Source organism: Lissotriton vulgaris, chromosome 4_1 (genome assembly GCF_964263255.1).
Source record: "Lissotriton vulgaris chromosome 4_1, aLisVul1.2, whole genome shotgun sequence".
NCBI classification, from domain to species: domain Eukaryota; kingdom Metazoa; phylum Chordata; class Amphibia; order Caudata; family Salamandridae; genus Lissotriton; species Lissotriton vulgaris.
Window position 1 is genome coordinate 1,518,714,535 of NC_141691.1, and position 16,431 is coordinate 1,518,730,965.

Below are 16,431 nucleotides of genomic sequence, written 5' to 3' on the forward strand. Positions count from 1 at the left end.
CCGCTCAAGAAAGAGAGCCTGCGTCACAGGGAGTCACAGGGTGAGACATGAGCAGCATGGCATCCACAAACTGAGCAGAACTCGGTGGTGGGCTTTGAAGGCGCCCCCCTGATCGGCTGTACTCTTCAGTTCTGCGAGAGTGGGTAAGATGTGCATTGGGCCAGCTGGGCCCCAGGGGACTTGCTGGAAATGTTGCTGGAGCACTTTTGACTAAATTACTAAATAGTCAAAGGGAGAACTCTGGAGTACGGTTTAATTGTTTGCATTCCCTGATGCAGCCACCAGTGATTGGGGAATAACCCTGAACACATTACACAAAGGAGGGTGGGATAGGGATTTGCCTGACAGCTACTAGAGCACAGACCTCAAGGGGGATAGTGTTGCTCTGTCTAAATGTAGTACTTTGTTGCATGTGTAGAGATAGAAATGAAATGCTACTTTTCTTATAAAAGCAAGTATTTGGCTGGACACTGATTTATTGTTCGTACTATTTGCACTTTGAATTATGAGTTATGTTCACTGATCTGTCCCCCAAAGCTAGCCTTGACTGCTTGACTACAGCTACCACTGAAAGTCGAGTGCCGAAGGGGTAAGTGGCCCAGTTGAGCATGATCCTTATTTGTTCGGGCCCCAGGAAATCAGGAGTAAAAGGCCTCAAACACCACGGTTGAGCCATGTAACCCCTGCATGCCTCTTGGCCACCTGAAAGGGGTTCTGACAATTAATTTCCAACTAATAGTTTGGTGAACCAACATTCAAGTTATCTATGTGTCAAACGGAATCAAGTGTTAAGTTAAGTAGGTCAGGTAAGTCTGGTATGTGCAGGAGAATAGTTGCACCAATCAGTCATGCAGATAAAAGAGCTTACTGCATGCGAAACATTTCAAGAAGGGGATTTGAATGTGTTGTAAAACTTCAGTTTGAAGGGTCGATTCAGAACGTAGACTGACTAAATTCATAGGACCAAATAGAAATCTGCATATTAGACTAGAAATGCAATTTACTATATAGTTTTGAAAATACACTTGAATTAGTCAGATTGCTCATGTAAAAAAGAAGTTTGCCCAGAGACAAGCTATTCAGAGCTGAACCATGCCAAGGAAATCCGTTAGCACAGGATGACTCGGGACTGCACAGATAAATTCAAAAGTGCTTCCCTGTGCCCTGCCTCATCCTAGCCACCCCACACCCCAGGATGGGAGGTGTGTCTCAGTGGGATCTCGGAGAATGGCTGTCCTAAAAAACCTGTGTTGCCTTCTAGATGCGCATTTACAACATACCTTCAGTGAGCAATCCCTGATTTCCATGGTGCAACATATGAGGGAATAGTCGCTTCAAGTGTCACAGGTGCAAAATATGTGTCTGCACCAAGGGCCACATGTATGAAAACATTTAGCATTTTCAAACGGTGCGAATCGCAAAATTCAGCCGTTTGCGTATACAAAATAGCCTCTCCCAATGTATTAAAGATTTTGTAGTCACAATTTTAGGAAATCTCAAAAATAGCAAGCACCTAAAATAGCGACTACAAATAGGGAATCACAGTTTCCAATTTCCTTACCACATTTACCAAACATTTTCTAAATGGAAACTGTGCATTCCCGAAAAAGCTATTACCATTGCCTCCAAGTCGATGGTAACCATGTGCAAATTTTGAAAAACGAACAAAAATGAATTTTTCTAAGTGCCATGTAGTGTGTGCTTTACATGTGCACACTTTTTTGGGGGGTGCTGCAGGGGGCCTTAGGCACCCGGCACCCTTGGTTTTGCATTACCTAATTTACAATTACCAATTATCTTACTGAAGGTCCAAAATGCAGCTGCTCGGGTGATATTAAACATCCCTAGGTGGGCGTCGGTGGGGGCTGCCTTTAGGGAACTACACTGGCTTCTGGTGCAGGCCTTTAAGGCCTTGTGTTTCTGCCACAGGATTGTCAACGAAAAAGGGGCGAGGTACTTGTGCCCATTACTTACTGCCTATAGACCCACCCGGATCCTGAAATCTATGGGCACTGCTAAGTTGGTAGTACCTAAGGTCCGCAAGGCACGATTAGGCGGTAGATCCTTTGGTTTTCTTGCGGCTAAGGTTTGGAATAACCTATCGAACTAAGGATCCACCCATCTGAAACTTTTTCTCGTAAAACAAACTGAAGACCTGGTTCTCTCAAGCACCCCCTGGGAAGTGGTGTAAGCCTTAGGTTTGGTGGGACCCTGGATGGCGGGGGGAACGGGGTTTATGAGCTTTTGGTAGGGTCTGGGATGTCCTAGCGCAGGGACACTCCGTTGGAGTAACCAGGCAATTTATCAGCTTAATAATAACAATAATTAGGTATTCGCAAATTAGATAATGCAAAACCATTAAGGCCCATAGGTACGAATGGAGTAATATAACCTAATGGCGATTACCTATTTACCAAATCGATATTAGATAGTAGATTAAGGAATCACAAACTCTTTGCCGATTTCCTATATACATAGGCAATAATCAAATAGCGATTCAGTAAAAATAGATGTTTGGAAATCGCAAACTGCATTTTTGATACATGTGCCTTTACAGGACAACTAGACACGTGTTTGTCATCTCCTTGTGCGTCTGCACTATGTGCATTACAGGAGGGCTAGACAAGTCTTTCCCATCACCTTGTGCAATATAGAAGTCCAAAAAAGCCAACACAATTGTCAGAGCGGTCTTGGGAAACCTCCATAACATGTCCACAAGCTTACCACTGAGTAAGATTCCTGTGATGTTATACAACAGAGTTCTACTGTGTTCTGTAAATGTAACTAATCTAAAATCAATGGTATTAAGACGCTAACAATGTACAATATTGTTTTAATGTACATGCATTTGAGGTGGTAATTTTAATTGTTTTCCATTACTTTTCTAGGCAATGGCTGGTACCTAGACAAGGTTATCGTGCAGGACCATATAAAAGATACAGAATACGTTTTCCTCTGCCACAGGTTTGTTTATCTCATCATCATGAATTAGCTTGTATAAAGCCTGCTGTTGCCGGTCATCTTTGGTTGAGGTGTGAGATAAATAGCCTCAACTTAAAATTTGAAGCGGTTAAATGGTATAAATTTCACTTTAGTACAATATTTTGTCACAGTAACAGATTAGTACAGTGTCACCCTGTGAAAAGTACAGTGTTGGGTAATTAAAGGGCTAAATCCTGCAGCAGTTACCAGATTGCCTTGCAATCGTGTAGTGAACTCAAATAGTTTCTGTAGCGTCTTACCAGCTTGGGTACCGCCCAATGATCACACTATACACGGAGCTAAGAATTAAAGGTCTTTATTCTGCTGCGTGCAACTGCAAGCCCAACATTCTAAAACAAGCATTCATGGTATTGCGCTCTGACACCTCCGTCACAGCTCTATGGAGTCAGTTAGGAGCCACAAGGGTTCCATTGTAAAATATCGTAATACACTACAGTTTCTTAAAAGGGACCACATCTGAGCCCGTGCAATGCTTCACATCAACAAAAGCATATCATCGCCTAGCAAAGGAAAATATGTTCAATTTGCTTGAAATTATTATCTTATACCAAGATGGCAACCCCAGAAACAATTTCAAAACAAACACTTTTATAAATAGATCATATTACTTACAAAAAGATCCAGAAATAAAATATAAAAATAGGTCAATTATGCCTTAGGGTGCCCAATTCTGGAATGCTCCCAACCGCTGCTTGAAGATGCAGGCCAGCTGTCTACTTTTCGGAAACACCTAAAAACTACCTGGATCACAGCACTCACACCCTGAAAGCTACACGGTGGTCATCTCCCTCATGATACTGGCCTATACACTTATCAGAACCAAGTTCTCACAACTTTTGCAAGCACATTTTTGTGATTCTTTTCAATATATGTATGCATGTTTGGGTATTTGTAGAACACAAACCTAGGTAGAAATAACATAGTGCTGAATGAGAGCAGGGCCTAGATGTATCAAGATTCCATTTTGCGAATCTTAAATAGCGATTTTTTGCGAATCGCTATTTAGAATTCGCAAAATGGAATGTATGTAAAAAATTGCATTTTTTTTGCGATTCTTTATTTATCTTTATTTGCGAATTCGCATTTTGCGAATTCGCAAATAAGGAATAATTCCCCATGCATTCCTATGGGCCAGGAGGCCCATAGGAATGATTGTGCAGTAATTCTCAAATTGCGAATTCGTAATTTGCTAATCGCAATTTGAGAATTATTTCAAGGGTGCAGGGGTGTCTCATGGACACCCTGCTGCACCCCTGAAACTTACATGTGTGTGCATATGGCACACATACATGCCCTATGGGCATGTATGTGTGTCACATGCCACCTTCAAAATAGTCATATTTTGTTTTTTAAAAGGATTTCGCAAATTAACACGAACCTCAAATTGGTGTTAATTTGCGATTCCTTAAACCAAATTCGCAATTTTAGAAAGTTTCATACATGCCATTTAAGGAATCGCAAAATAGCGATTCCTTAAATGCATAAGCAAAATAAGGAATCGCAATTTTTTGCGATTCCTTATTTTGCTAATTTCTGATACATCTCAAAAAATGCAAAATGTCCGTTTGCGATTCCTTAAGGCCGAAATTCTGCGAATTTCGGCCTTAACGAATCGCAAAAGGCTTGATACATCTAGGCCCAGATTTCCAAAGGTGCGTTTCAGGATAATTTACAATGAAACAGAATACAGTAAGTGCTAACTGTCAAGATGTGGAGATCGAGTGCTCTCTGAAGGCATATGTATTCACATTCCTTCAGAATAAGAAGATAGAGCTGTTATCTGTGTTGATGGGTTTGTTCTTCCAGAGAGGGGGGTGATAGATGGAAGAGGTCTGTCTTTTGTTTCTCTCTTTTCCGCATCTCTTGGTTCCAAGTCTTTTGGGAAGTGCTGGTAGAATTTGGGGGGTTTGGAATGGTAGGCATGGAATGTGGGTATGCGTTCCCTGTGTGGAACTTTGTTCAGTGCTCTGCCTGGCGTTGGAGCAGAGAGGTAAATAAAGTAGTTGCTCCTTACCTCGCATCTGGAGCTTCCTTTTAGTGGTGATGGGCTGTCGGCTACGGCATCTTCTGCCTCAAGTCACTAGAGTGTTCTGTTGTTCTGGGAGCCAGTCTTCAGCAGTGATTTCACAGCGATTCTGTGGCATTCTAAGGAAGTATTACGTGGTACAGCACAGGTTCCTCTTGTCGCTGTGTGCACACTGAGGTGTGTGAGCGCACAGTATTTCTGGCCATTTCACCCCTTTCCACAAGTTTCCGCTGGCCTCAGAGCACATGTGCGCACGTCCTCCGTGTTCCTGTGAGAGGTTGCCAGGCCCTGAGCTGACTTCGGCAGTTATTTTTCAAAAAGGGTGATTGTCTCAAACTGTGCCCAATCTGCTTAAGAAACACACATTTCTTGTGTGCAACAGAACAGCCATTTTGTATTGGGTTTCCCTCACACTGTGCCCAAATTTCCATAACAATACATGCCTTACATGTGCATAGTGTCCGCCATTTTGCCTTGACCTAATTTTTTTATGTACTTAATAGACATTGTGGTTAACAGCCAATATTGTTTTCTGGCGATAGGCACCTCTATATTATTGTGGCTGTACTGAATGAGCACCAAAGTTCAGTAGCCTACTTTGTCTTTTGATGGCAGGCACACCCACCCATATAATGGTGGCAATATGGAATATGCAGGTCAACAGCCTGCATTGTCTTCCGGCGACACGCACACCAGTATATTGACACTATACTGTATGCACATCAAAGTTGAGCAGCCTGCACTGTCTTCCGGTGACAGGCCCACCTTTATTGCCGTTCATTGAAAGTCTGCACAACCCATGACAGGAACACTTGGTATGCCTCATTTTTGAGCAGTTTTTTTCAAAAGAAAATGTTGGAGTACATTTTAGGTATGACGTGGGGACAACTGACCCATGTAGGTCACCTAATGTAAAGAATCCTAGCACCACCAACTTTTATTCAAGTGCCGGGCACTCCTCTGATAAATTGGCAACAATGGAGGGAAACTTGTGATGCTTATTTAGAGGCAATAGATGGGATACCTTCACATCTAAGAAGAAGAAAGGACTTCTAATTTACAGTTTAGGTTCTGAAAACAGGAATATATTGAAGATTCTACCATTGGAAGTGGTTAGTGTCTATGTAATTGGAGGATAAGAAAATGATTCAGTTGTAGTGGTTGAAGATTATGCGTCCATCCTCAAAACATTGGAAAAAAGATTTAATCAAAAAAAGAATATTGTACTAGAATGCCACAAATTTCTTCAACGTTCTCAAATTCCTGGTGAATCTATTGACTATTTTGTCTCCACCCTCGGAACACTTGCTGCTACATCAACTATAGGGAATTTAGAGACAAGATTATCCATAATCAGCTGATTGAAAGAACAAGCAACAGGGAAGTCTAGGAGAAATTGGTATCCACTCAGGATCCTGATTGAGAAACAGCGCTAACTCTCGTCTGAAGCATTGAGAATTATCGGTACTGCATGAAGGAAGTGAATGAAACTGTGAAGTCTAGCGAAATGACGCAATTGACAATGAAACAAAATCCTAAACTTACAAAGGGAACTAATACTGGATTTGTGGACAATTCGGAAACCTCATCATCTAAAACGCGAAGTGAAAGGTCTGAGCTTGCATGATTCTGTTGTGGTAGCAAATATCATTTAGGGAATGCTAAATTTGGCATGAAGGGTCATTTTGCTTGTGAGAGCAAAGCGTGCTCTGTATGGAAAAACACTCCCTCGCAGACTGTTGAAACCATTGAGAAGGATTTTAGTAACTCTGGTGAAGAGGGTGATAGAGCGCGTAGGTCACCTACCTAGAATTTGTACAGATACTCACCTGGGCCCATTATTCAAAAATCGTATACCTTAACCTTTATTTAGGTAACTCATGCTCTACTACCAGTATATTATGAATTCTATTTCTAATTCCTATACCAGTATCCTACTAATCTTTGACACTAGATACCTTCACACAATGGATCAGGGAGTTGAGTTAAGGGAAAGGCACTCAAAATATCATAACATTTGTAATTATATAATAACCACAGAGTCAGGGTAGGTTCAAACTCTTTATCTAATAATCATCCTCATCATATGTCATGAGCCATAGGTTAAACGTTATAAGACTATCAATAACTAAAATCAAAAACAGCGTATAGCTATGATTAAGATAGAGTATGCTAAGCATTTAGAACTTAGAGTAAAGGGAAGGTAAAACAAGGAACATGCTAATTTTAGAAAACAATCTTTTGCAACTTGATTAAAGGAGGGTAAAGAAAGGGAACATACTAAACCCAAGATCTTTCGTAATTCATTGGCAGTTTGAAAAGGAGAACACAATTTATGCAATTCGATTATTCAGAATTTAGCTTAACAACTATAGGGAAGGTAAGAATTGGAACATACTATAGAGGGTGATAAATAAGGAACATATACAATATAGAAACGATTTAGCATTGACTAAACGTGGGTTGAAAATTGGAACATGCTAATAGTCAGTAATACATGAGTATCTCATTTACCAAAGGACGGGAAAGAAAAGGAACATATGCAATCAAGCTTTGCAAATTCGGGATGGGGAGAAAAGGAATGAAAATTAATCTACAATCACCCACACAGACCTATATTTACCTAGGATAGAGTGAAGACCAACCCTGGCCACGGGTCAATTGGAAAAGACAGGAGAAACCCTAAAAACTTCAGTGCCAGTAGGCGAGCAGGTGCAGCTCATGGACAATCAGGACAGGATAACCGCAGAATTTTGATCAGGACCGGTTCACCAAAGGTTAAGACCAACACCCGCAGCTTCGGTTGCAACACCTGCGCTACTCCCTCTCTACAAGCAATCTGCCAAACCCCGACTGCGTTATAAATTTTATCAGCAAAGTGCTTCGCCAGCACTTTCACTTCCCAAAAACCCCGATTAGGTTCTCGAACCTCCCAACAGAGTGCTCCGCAGCTCTCTGCTTTCAGTCACCTATTGAGTGCGTAGGGTCAGTGACAGGTCAGCTAATCAGACAAGTCGAACAATTTCTCTAGCTAAACCTACGCTAATTATACTGTTTTTTCAGGTCAGTGTACCACCCCCCAATGTTGCAAATGTAAGGATCCCCAATTTTGATTGGACAAAGGAGGAGGACAGGTCATCACACCACCTAAATTTTAGACTTTTTCAGACTCCTTATTCAAATTCCATTTCCGCCCCTTAAATTCCAGGTTCTCATGACATATGCCTTTTGGTTAACAATGGTGAATATAACATTGAATACAATTGTGACAATTTCAGTACAGTTCAGCTCCCTCTAGCTGGGTCGCAGGTCGCGTTCCCAGGCGCATCTTGGCTGTTGCTGCCATCTGGCTGGGTTCCAATGCTGCGAAGTTCATTTTCCCTCCTGGGGTGACATGAATAGAAGGGACTTCCACAATGGAGTAGTAAGCACCTCCCAGGCCCAAAGAGTACGATACATGAAAAGTAAAAGGAAACAATTTAGAACACAGTAATAAATGATTACACTGTATACCATGAATCTCTATATCATACCCATTACCTTAAAAATAACTATAGCATTAGGATTAAGCAGAACGAACAGCTTAGCAAAAGCAGCAATGCAAGCTTCTCGCATGTGAGAACACAGAACAGCCATTTTAGCACTAGTGCGCAGATGCGAAAGGGTTCCCTCCAAAGCTGCGAGTACGTCATGTCACGTGGGTATGACAGACGCATGCGCAGTAGAAATTCCAGCGTAGCAGCAGCCATTTTAGATGCTAGCGTAATAGGATTAGAAAACACATAAGCAAGCTTCACTCGGTTTCCCAATATAGATGAAAAAGAGGTAAATTAGTAAGACAAACATGTTGGTTATTTCGTTATATGCTATTCGAGGTTCATGAGTTCGAGCAAGTCGCTTCATATGCGAATCCTTGCTCCATCAAGGGTAATGTTATACTAATGTTTTCTTCTTCATGTCCGCAAGAGAGTGCTGAGTTTTAAATGGCATCCATGATTTGATCACGCAAAAGGAAGATGAATGATAAGGATTTTAGGTTCATGGCAGATTCTGTTTCTCCTTTCATGTTGATGAATGTGAAAGAATATGGGGGTTTGGGGGATATTCAGGTGCACCAATCGCACATAAACATTTTTGCATATTGGGGCAAGAGAGTTGAGATTGTAGGGAAATTTGATGCCAATTTGGGTATTGAGGGACATTTTGCTACAGGACCAGTATAAATCATTAAGAAAGGTGCAAACTTGTTAGGTTGGAATGAGCAATGAGAGCTTGGGATTGTTTTGGAGCCCAATCATCCTGACATAGTATTATCTAGACAGAAAACAATGTAGGTCTATTGCACTCAGCAATCTGCAGATCTGTCCAGTTCTAGCACAGTTTGTCATTTAAAGGCTGATGAGTGGGTCAGAGATTATTCTGAGGTATTTAATGGGAGCTTTTTGGAAACTCAAGGGTATCCAGGATCCTATCATTGTCAGGGATGATGTACAAGCAGTGGCTCACAAAGTACCACTAAGTTTGGGAGTGAATTGAAGCTCGAATTAGAGAGATTGTATTTCATGGGCAACATTGAGCCCTCTGAAGGGTCAGAATGATTGGCTCCCATAGTTTTAGCAAGCAAAGCTGACAAATCCTTGAGACTCTGCATGCATTTGAGAGATCTAAATTCAAATATTTGAATGAAATGCTAATGACTTTGGGTGGTGCCAGTTTCTTCACTTCCTTAGATGTTTCTTCAGCCTACAAAAAGATTGAATTGAGTAGAGATTAGAGAAACCTGACATCATTCTTTATGGCGAAGGGTGCTTACTGGTACATTTGGATGCCATTTGGCTTGGCATCCGCTTCAGCCTTGTTCCAATGGTTGATAGGTAATTTCCTCAAAAACACTCTGGGTGTCGCATCTTTCCAAGACGACATTTTGATTTTTAGAAAGTCTGAGCATGATGACAGAGTGAGACAAGTATTGGACATCGTGAACTCTAGTGGGATGACCCTGAGAAAAGATAAATGCAATTTCCTTCAAGAAGAGATGGATTACTTAGGTCACCATGTTTCTAATGAGGGTGTTGAACCTAAAGTGAAGATCCTGGTTGCCATCCAAGGCGCGCCAAAACCCAAAGACAAAGAAGAGCTCCACTCATTCTTCGGTTTAGTGGTGCACTGTGGCAAATTTGTAAATAAATTCTGAGATAAAGGTGTGTGTTTTAGGACGCTTCTTAGGAAAAAATTTAAGGTATGTGTGAAACGAAGAATGTTAGATGAATTTTGAATTAATCAAGAAGGATATTGTCCAAGCTGGACCAATTAAACCGTTTGACATAAATCATGCGAAGAAGGAGTGATGGGCGTGAGGAAAACATAGAGTTCTCCTTCTAAACCTTAATGGAAGTTGAAGATGCATATTCAACTATAAAGAAGGAAGCATTGGCATTGTGGTTTGGGAGTGCAACATTTTAAGAACTTTTTTGTGGGGAAATGAATTTTTGCTAAGGACAGATTTTAAACCGTTGGTGGATCTTTGACAATGAAAGAGGATTGAAGAGCTCTGGCACACATTTTCAAATGGCAGTACAGAACTCAAGAGTTTTATTATGACCTGGAGTATGTTGCCAGGGCCAGTAATTATGTGGCTGATTGCTTCTCAAGGTTACCACTGGAGAGGGATGAAGAATCCAATGGTTCTTTGGACGAGTTTGAAATGGGGTGTGGTGAGTTGAGTACATTATACCATGAAAGAGCAGGAGTAGCTGAAGGCTGTATCTGACGACAGGGATCTCAAGGTTGTAGGGAACTTTATTTCAAGAAGTAGGCTCCACAACATAAGATACCGCCATTTGATTTGATTCCTTAGAAGAGGGTAGTGGAGGAATTGTCCAGGGTTTTGGGAATTATGCACAGAATTGGACAATTGGTAGTTCTGGGTAGCATGTGTGGGAAGGTTCTGGATTTAGCCCATAAAGGTCACCTTGGGATGCGTGCTTTGAAGCAGAGAGTGAAGGAGGATTTTTGGTGGCCTGGGTAGACAAAGTCATGGAACATTATGTCCAAGAATGTTGCATGTGTGTCCATAGTGACAAATCGCAGGTGAAGTGTCCCTCTCCAGTTGACCCTGTTGTGGTTAAAAGCACTTCTTGGAGTAAACTGGCATTTGATGCGGCAGGAACTTTTGGTGTGTTTGGTAACGCACCAAGGTATGGTATAGTTTTAGTAAACTACATGACTAAGTGGCCCGAGGTGAAGTTTGTGGACAACCTATATTTGGACATTGTCATTACATTTTTCAGGGACGTATTTCATAGGGAAGTATTACCTGAAGTATTCCCCTGTAGATTTCGTGGGACTCACACTTACTACAATAAGTCATACTTGTGTTGTGGCCATAGGACTAAGTTGCTGAACGAAGGTGGGGTAGTGAGAGGATTGAGCATGTGACACGTTGAAAATGTTACACTTTGCATGTGGGTAAGAACTGTAGTGGATTGTTACTAGCGATGACAGATGCATAGGGGTTGGAGCCAAGAATGGCATACAAGAATTACAATGTATAACGGCCTTAATCCAATATGTCTGCCACTGTTTATGCCGTAACTATCGTAAAATTGTATGCTTTTTCTTTTTTTTTGTCTTGTTATATTTGAAATGTCATAAATAAAATAAAAAAATAAAAATAAAATAAAAAGTATTCCCTGAAGTATTGGTGACTGATAATGGCACCCAATTGGTATCCAGAGAAATTGACATTTTCTGGACAAATGTGGCATAAAAACATTCTAACCTCATTGAATCATTCCTGTAGTAATGGTTTAGTCGGGCAAGTGAACTGCGTCATTAAGGAACAATTTCAATTGGCTCTCATTAATGGGTTGCATTGAAAGAACACAATTGAGGATATGCTGTGAGCAGTGAGAACAACCCTTCACATCAGCACAGGGATATCTCCCTTTACACTACTGACAAGGTAGGATTGCGGGGTCCAAACTGGAGAAAGATTAGATGTCTAGAAAGGCCATTGATGTGAGAAAATGGCCGGAGTAGTAGATGTAAGAACACCAGCACAGAAGAAATATATTACCATGGACAATCCATATAGAACCTTACCAGTTCAGACTGGGAATTGGTTAAGAATAAAGAAGCCAGGTTTTGTTTGCAAGGAATTGTCACTTCTTCTGCACCAATTTGGGTGAAGGAGGTGAAAGATCATGCGGCATTAGAAAATTGTAAAACGTGGAACAAGTGTTTAGTCTCTGTGATGCACCAATCCAAAGCTGCGTATGTAGGCATCAAAATGTGAGTACAGTCTGATTTTGTTCGTAACAGGAGGGTTTCATCAAAAATAAAGTCCAATGAAGTTTAAAGTCTACACTATGTATTATCCACATTTTATTGCGTTCTGTTAGTTCTTAATCCATGGTTGTGGTATTCATAGCCTGTGTTTCCATGTTATCTTTGCTCTTTGTATGTTTCTTTTCTTCATCTTGTATTTCTTTTCATTTTGGGAAGGAAGGGGTGTGTGTTGGGATGTGCTGGAAGAGCTTGAAGGGGCTTTGGAATGGTGGGCATGGTATGTGGGTATGCGTTCCCCTGCACAGATCTGTGTGCAGCCGTCTGTGTCAGTTGCTGCCAGGCATTAAAGCCGATAGTGAAATAAAGTAGTTGCTCCTTACCCAACATCAATTGCTCTTTACCCCGCACCTGGAGCTTCCTTTCACAGTCTAGACAGTAACGTCTAGTATTACACTGTCTACATGAGCTGGTAGCCAGAAGTGCCATTCGTGATCGCTTTACCAATGACGCAGCTGTTGTTGAAGATGATACACTGATGTTCCTTCAAAGCTGGGGTGATTTGTTCAAACCTTTTCAGGCTTTTGTTGAGGTGCACCGAAGAGAGGATTACACTTTATAGTGGGAGTGATAGTGATGTCTGGGAGATTTAGAATGGGGTGTTGCCTCCATCCAGGTGTGAGAGGCCTGGGACTTGGACAATTGTTCTGCAGTTGTATTGATGAGGGGGGTTTACCTGCCTTTGGGAAGGATAGGTTTTACCATGCTAAACATTGACAAACAATGCATTGCACACACTCTCTAAGTTGGAAATTTAGATGAAGATTTTGACAAGAGCCCATAATGTACCAGGTAAAGGTTACTATTAAAACAAGCTTTTGGTTTATACACATGAAAATCCTGCATTGGTTATATTTTTCCAGAAATCATTGGAAATCATTTAGGTGTATTGAGTAATAGCAGAGCCTAAGGTTGTGGGTTGTGTGGACAGGAAGGCACAATCTACCATATTGTGAGAGTCAGAAGTTTTGGAGGCCCATAATATAGAAATGTACACAAAATATTCGACTTTGAGTGCAGCGGATATCTCATCCTGTGTCTCATCCATGACCAGGTTGCAATCACCCATAGAATAACACCTCTCATTATGTCTTCAAAAGCAGCATATTCATTTTTTTACCTCTTTGTTGGAGCCTAGGCAGCATGTGCATAGATACGAAAATTGCATTTTTCAGTGACTGCCACAAAAATGTCTGGCATCCACCCATGTTCTGTCAAGGAAGAATAATATGGGATTTTTCTGTAGTATTGCAATCCCTCTCACTCCAGTTGAGAATACATCTTGTACAACACGTTTATACTTTCTTCTCCCAATAAATCCACACGCCTTTCCCACCAAATGAGTCTGTGTCTCAACATCTTGCTCACACCACCTTTTCTCCATATTGCTTAAACGAAAGATAATCCATGTCAGGAATTATAATTTAATCTTCATCACCAACGTTTTGAGTCCTACATTCATTGGTGTATATTTTGAACCCTAAATCATCTTAATGGGAGCCAGAATGACCATCTTGGCAGCAAATGCGCCCTTTAGTCAAACAACCCCCACTCCCTACTCCCCATCACTGTATGTCAGGCTCAAAGCAACTTGTTAACCCAATATGCAATGTTCCTTTCACCACATACCCCAACTAACCATACAAAAGAGTACTTCTGCTTAAACAAATAACTGTATCTTTCTTCATGTTAAGCATCGGAACACTCATAATAATCTGGGATGTACATAAATATATGAGCTGCTGCAGCACATATCGTTTTTAAGTACTCTGGGTCTGATCTGTCTCAATCTGATCAATGCAGTAATGACAGTATTGTCTCTGGGTTCATCCAGCTATTCCACTTTTAAATTGTTCCTGAGAGTCAGATTCCTTTATGGTCCTCTAATTACCCTTGTCTCCATCATAGTGCTGTTCCTCCCGTCTCCAATTTACACAGTGCAGTCTTCTAGAGAGCCCAGTTTGCTTGGCCCCCACTTTCTTGATGGCCATCAAATAGATTTTCTTTCAGGCCTCTTTCTTCTTTTCCTGTCTCAGGTTGTTTGGAAGAGGACTTCTACTACCCTGTGCTCACCAACCACCCAGGCTTCATATTGTTGTGTTTTTTTTCCATCCCTCTCTGCTTTATCTTTAGTAGGAAACATCATCAAGAATTTAAGATGTGCCTTCTACTGCCAAAGTTTCATACAATCAAAGATATGTCTCTGCTTTTACACTGCCTGGGTGTAGTCCAGGACTAGAAGCACCTTAGGGTTTCCATTGTTACATCTGTGCCGAGGGCAGTGTCAAGAATGTACTAAAGACTTCACATTCAAAGGAGGGCAAAGAGCTCCTTACTTTGCCCTCTAGAATGATTCTGAATGCTGCTCTCAGTACATGACTGAGCATCGGTGCTGCCTGGAGCTCTTTTGTGTCTCCACACATGTCCACTCACAAAAGGGGTGTGGACAAGTCTTAAGCATCCCTCACCAAGATGGAGGCCCGTACATGTGTTGTTCGACATTCTCAATGCCGGATGAAGTCATCATGTTCCTTTGGGTTCCTGAAAAAGGCATATTCCTCCAGTTTTTTGCCACCTTCTATTCCCCAGTCTGCTTGTTGCTGTCTATCGTAACACTGGGTCTCTCTGCAGTGTGCAAATGAAGAATCACCCCACGTATAGCCCCTTTAGTACTGTTGCACCTTTCCTACACAAGCACCAATAGATTGTCTCTTGTATATCATCTGGGACCAGGATCTCCAGACAATCTGAGGCCCAAACTCAGCAGTGTTATGTTTCAATCAAGTCCAGTGAGAAACCAAGCTCAATTTCCACAGCAAGTACATCCCTCCTCAACTTCAATGTAACTCTTCCTCCTGAAGCAGCATGCTCTTAGTGAGACAAGGAAAGAGAAGAGTAAATGAGAGCTCTCTGGAGCCTACTTCACACAATATTGATCAAGTGAACCTATTTTGCCGATCTCATTCCCTAGGCTTGCACTGATACACCGCTTTCAATAGCCTGTGCTCTGAGTTTTGACAATAATGTCTATCAATTAAACAGTGAGGATCCAAAATATATGTTCCAGGCAATAGGTCCATCAACCCCAACATTCAAGACTGGCCTCACCACCACAAAGATCAGTAGAGTAAGGCAGGCCCCTCCTTTAGCAATCTGGTTTTTGATCAGTGTTACTCTCGTCAAGATCATACACTTCAGTGGGCGCTCTCATTTTTGTCTTTTGATCCATCACCAACATCCATTTGGGGCATACTTCCACCTTGAATCATCGCCAGTGGCTTCACTTCCTTCTCGGCTGCAACTCGGTCCATTTTACATTTGGCAACGGCCATCTAGGATCTTCAAGGACACTGTTCTCAGGTATTCACTGCTCAGTCTGTTTCTCGGCCGCCCTCACCCCAGGCATAGGACTCTCCTACTGGCAGGTCACCGCAGCTCCACCACAGCCCTTCTAGTGCCTCCAAGGTGCCATGCCACTAGAACATGGTCATTTTGCGCCACACTTGACCTTGAACTTGGGTCATCAAGTTTTTGTACCTATTCCTTTTTCCAGTACTTAATGAATAGTGATATACCTGAGCAATAGCACATTATTAAGCAAAGTGAGGAGAACAAAACAGCAAAACATATCAGAGTCATGTGTCACTTTATTTCAGGCTGGAAACATTGAAGCTGGGCCTTTGTGTCTTAAGTCCTGTGAATACCCATACACAGAAAACTGAAAGGCACCATTCCTCCTCTGTTGCTTGTATCTGACTTACTATAGTGCATACGCCAGTTCTAAACTGGCTGCTCCTCATTGCTATCAGAGTCTAACATGTCCAAAGAATTACTGAGATTCCTAAACAGCTGTGCCAGCTAATGAGAGCAGGAAATCATAAGGCAGGAAACAGTGTCTAAATGCCACTTAGAGGCCAGGACAAGAATAGAAAGCCTGACCTTCTCACTTCCTTAAGTACATGTGAGATAAAGATAGTAAGCACAGTTGAAGAGTAGCGCACGACACACAGGATTTTGGCATGTGGCTACACTGATTTCTGCCATTTACATCAAAA

General features: G+C 41.6%; 1 protein-coding gene across 1 annotated transcript in view; it reads left to right on the forward strand.

Annotated features, from left to right (window-relative positions):
- The window catches only part of RP1 (RP1 axonemal microtubule associated), a 2,616,437-nt gene that overhangs the window by 560,052 nt on the left and 2,039,954 nt on the right, over positions 1-16,431 (forward strand). The window contains exon 10 of the mRNA XM_086965756.1: positions 2,889-2,964. Within this exon, the coding sequence (XP_086821882.1) occupies positions 2,889-2,964 (76 nt within the window). The remainder of the gene's footprint in view (positions 1-2,888; positions 2,965-16,431) is intronic.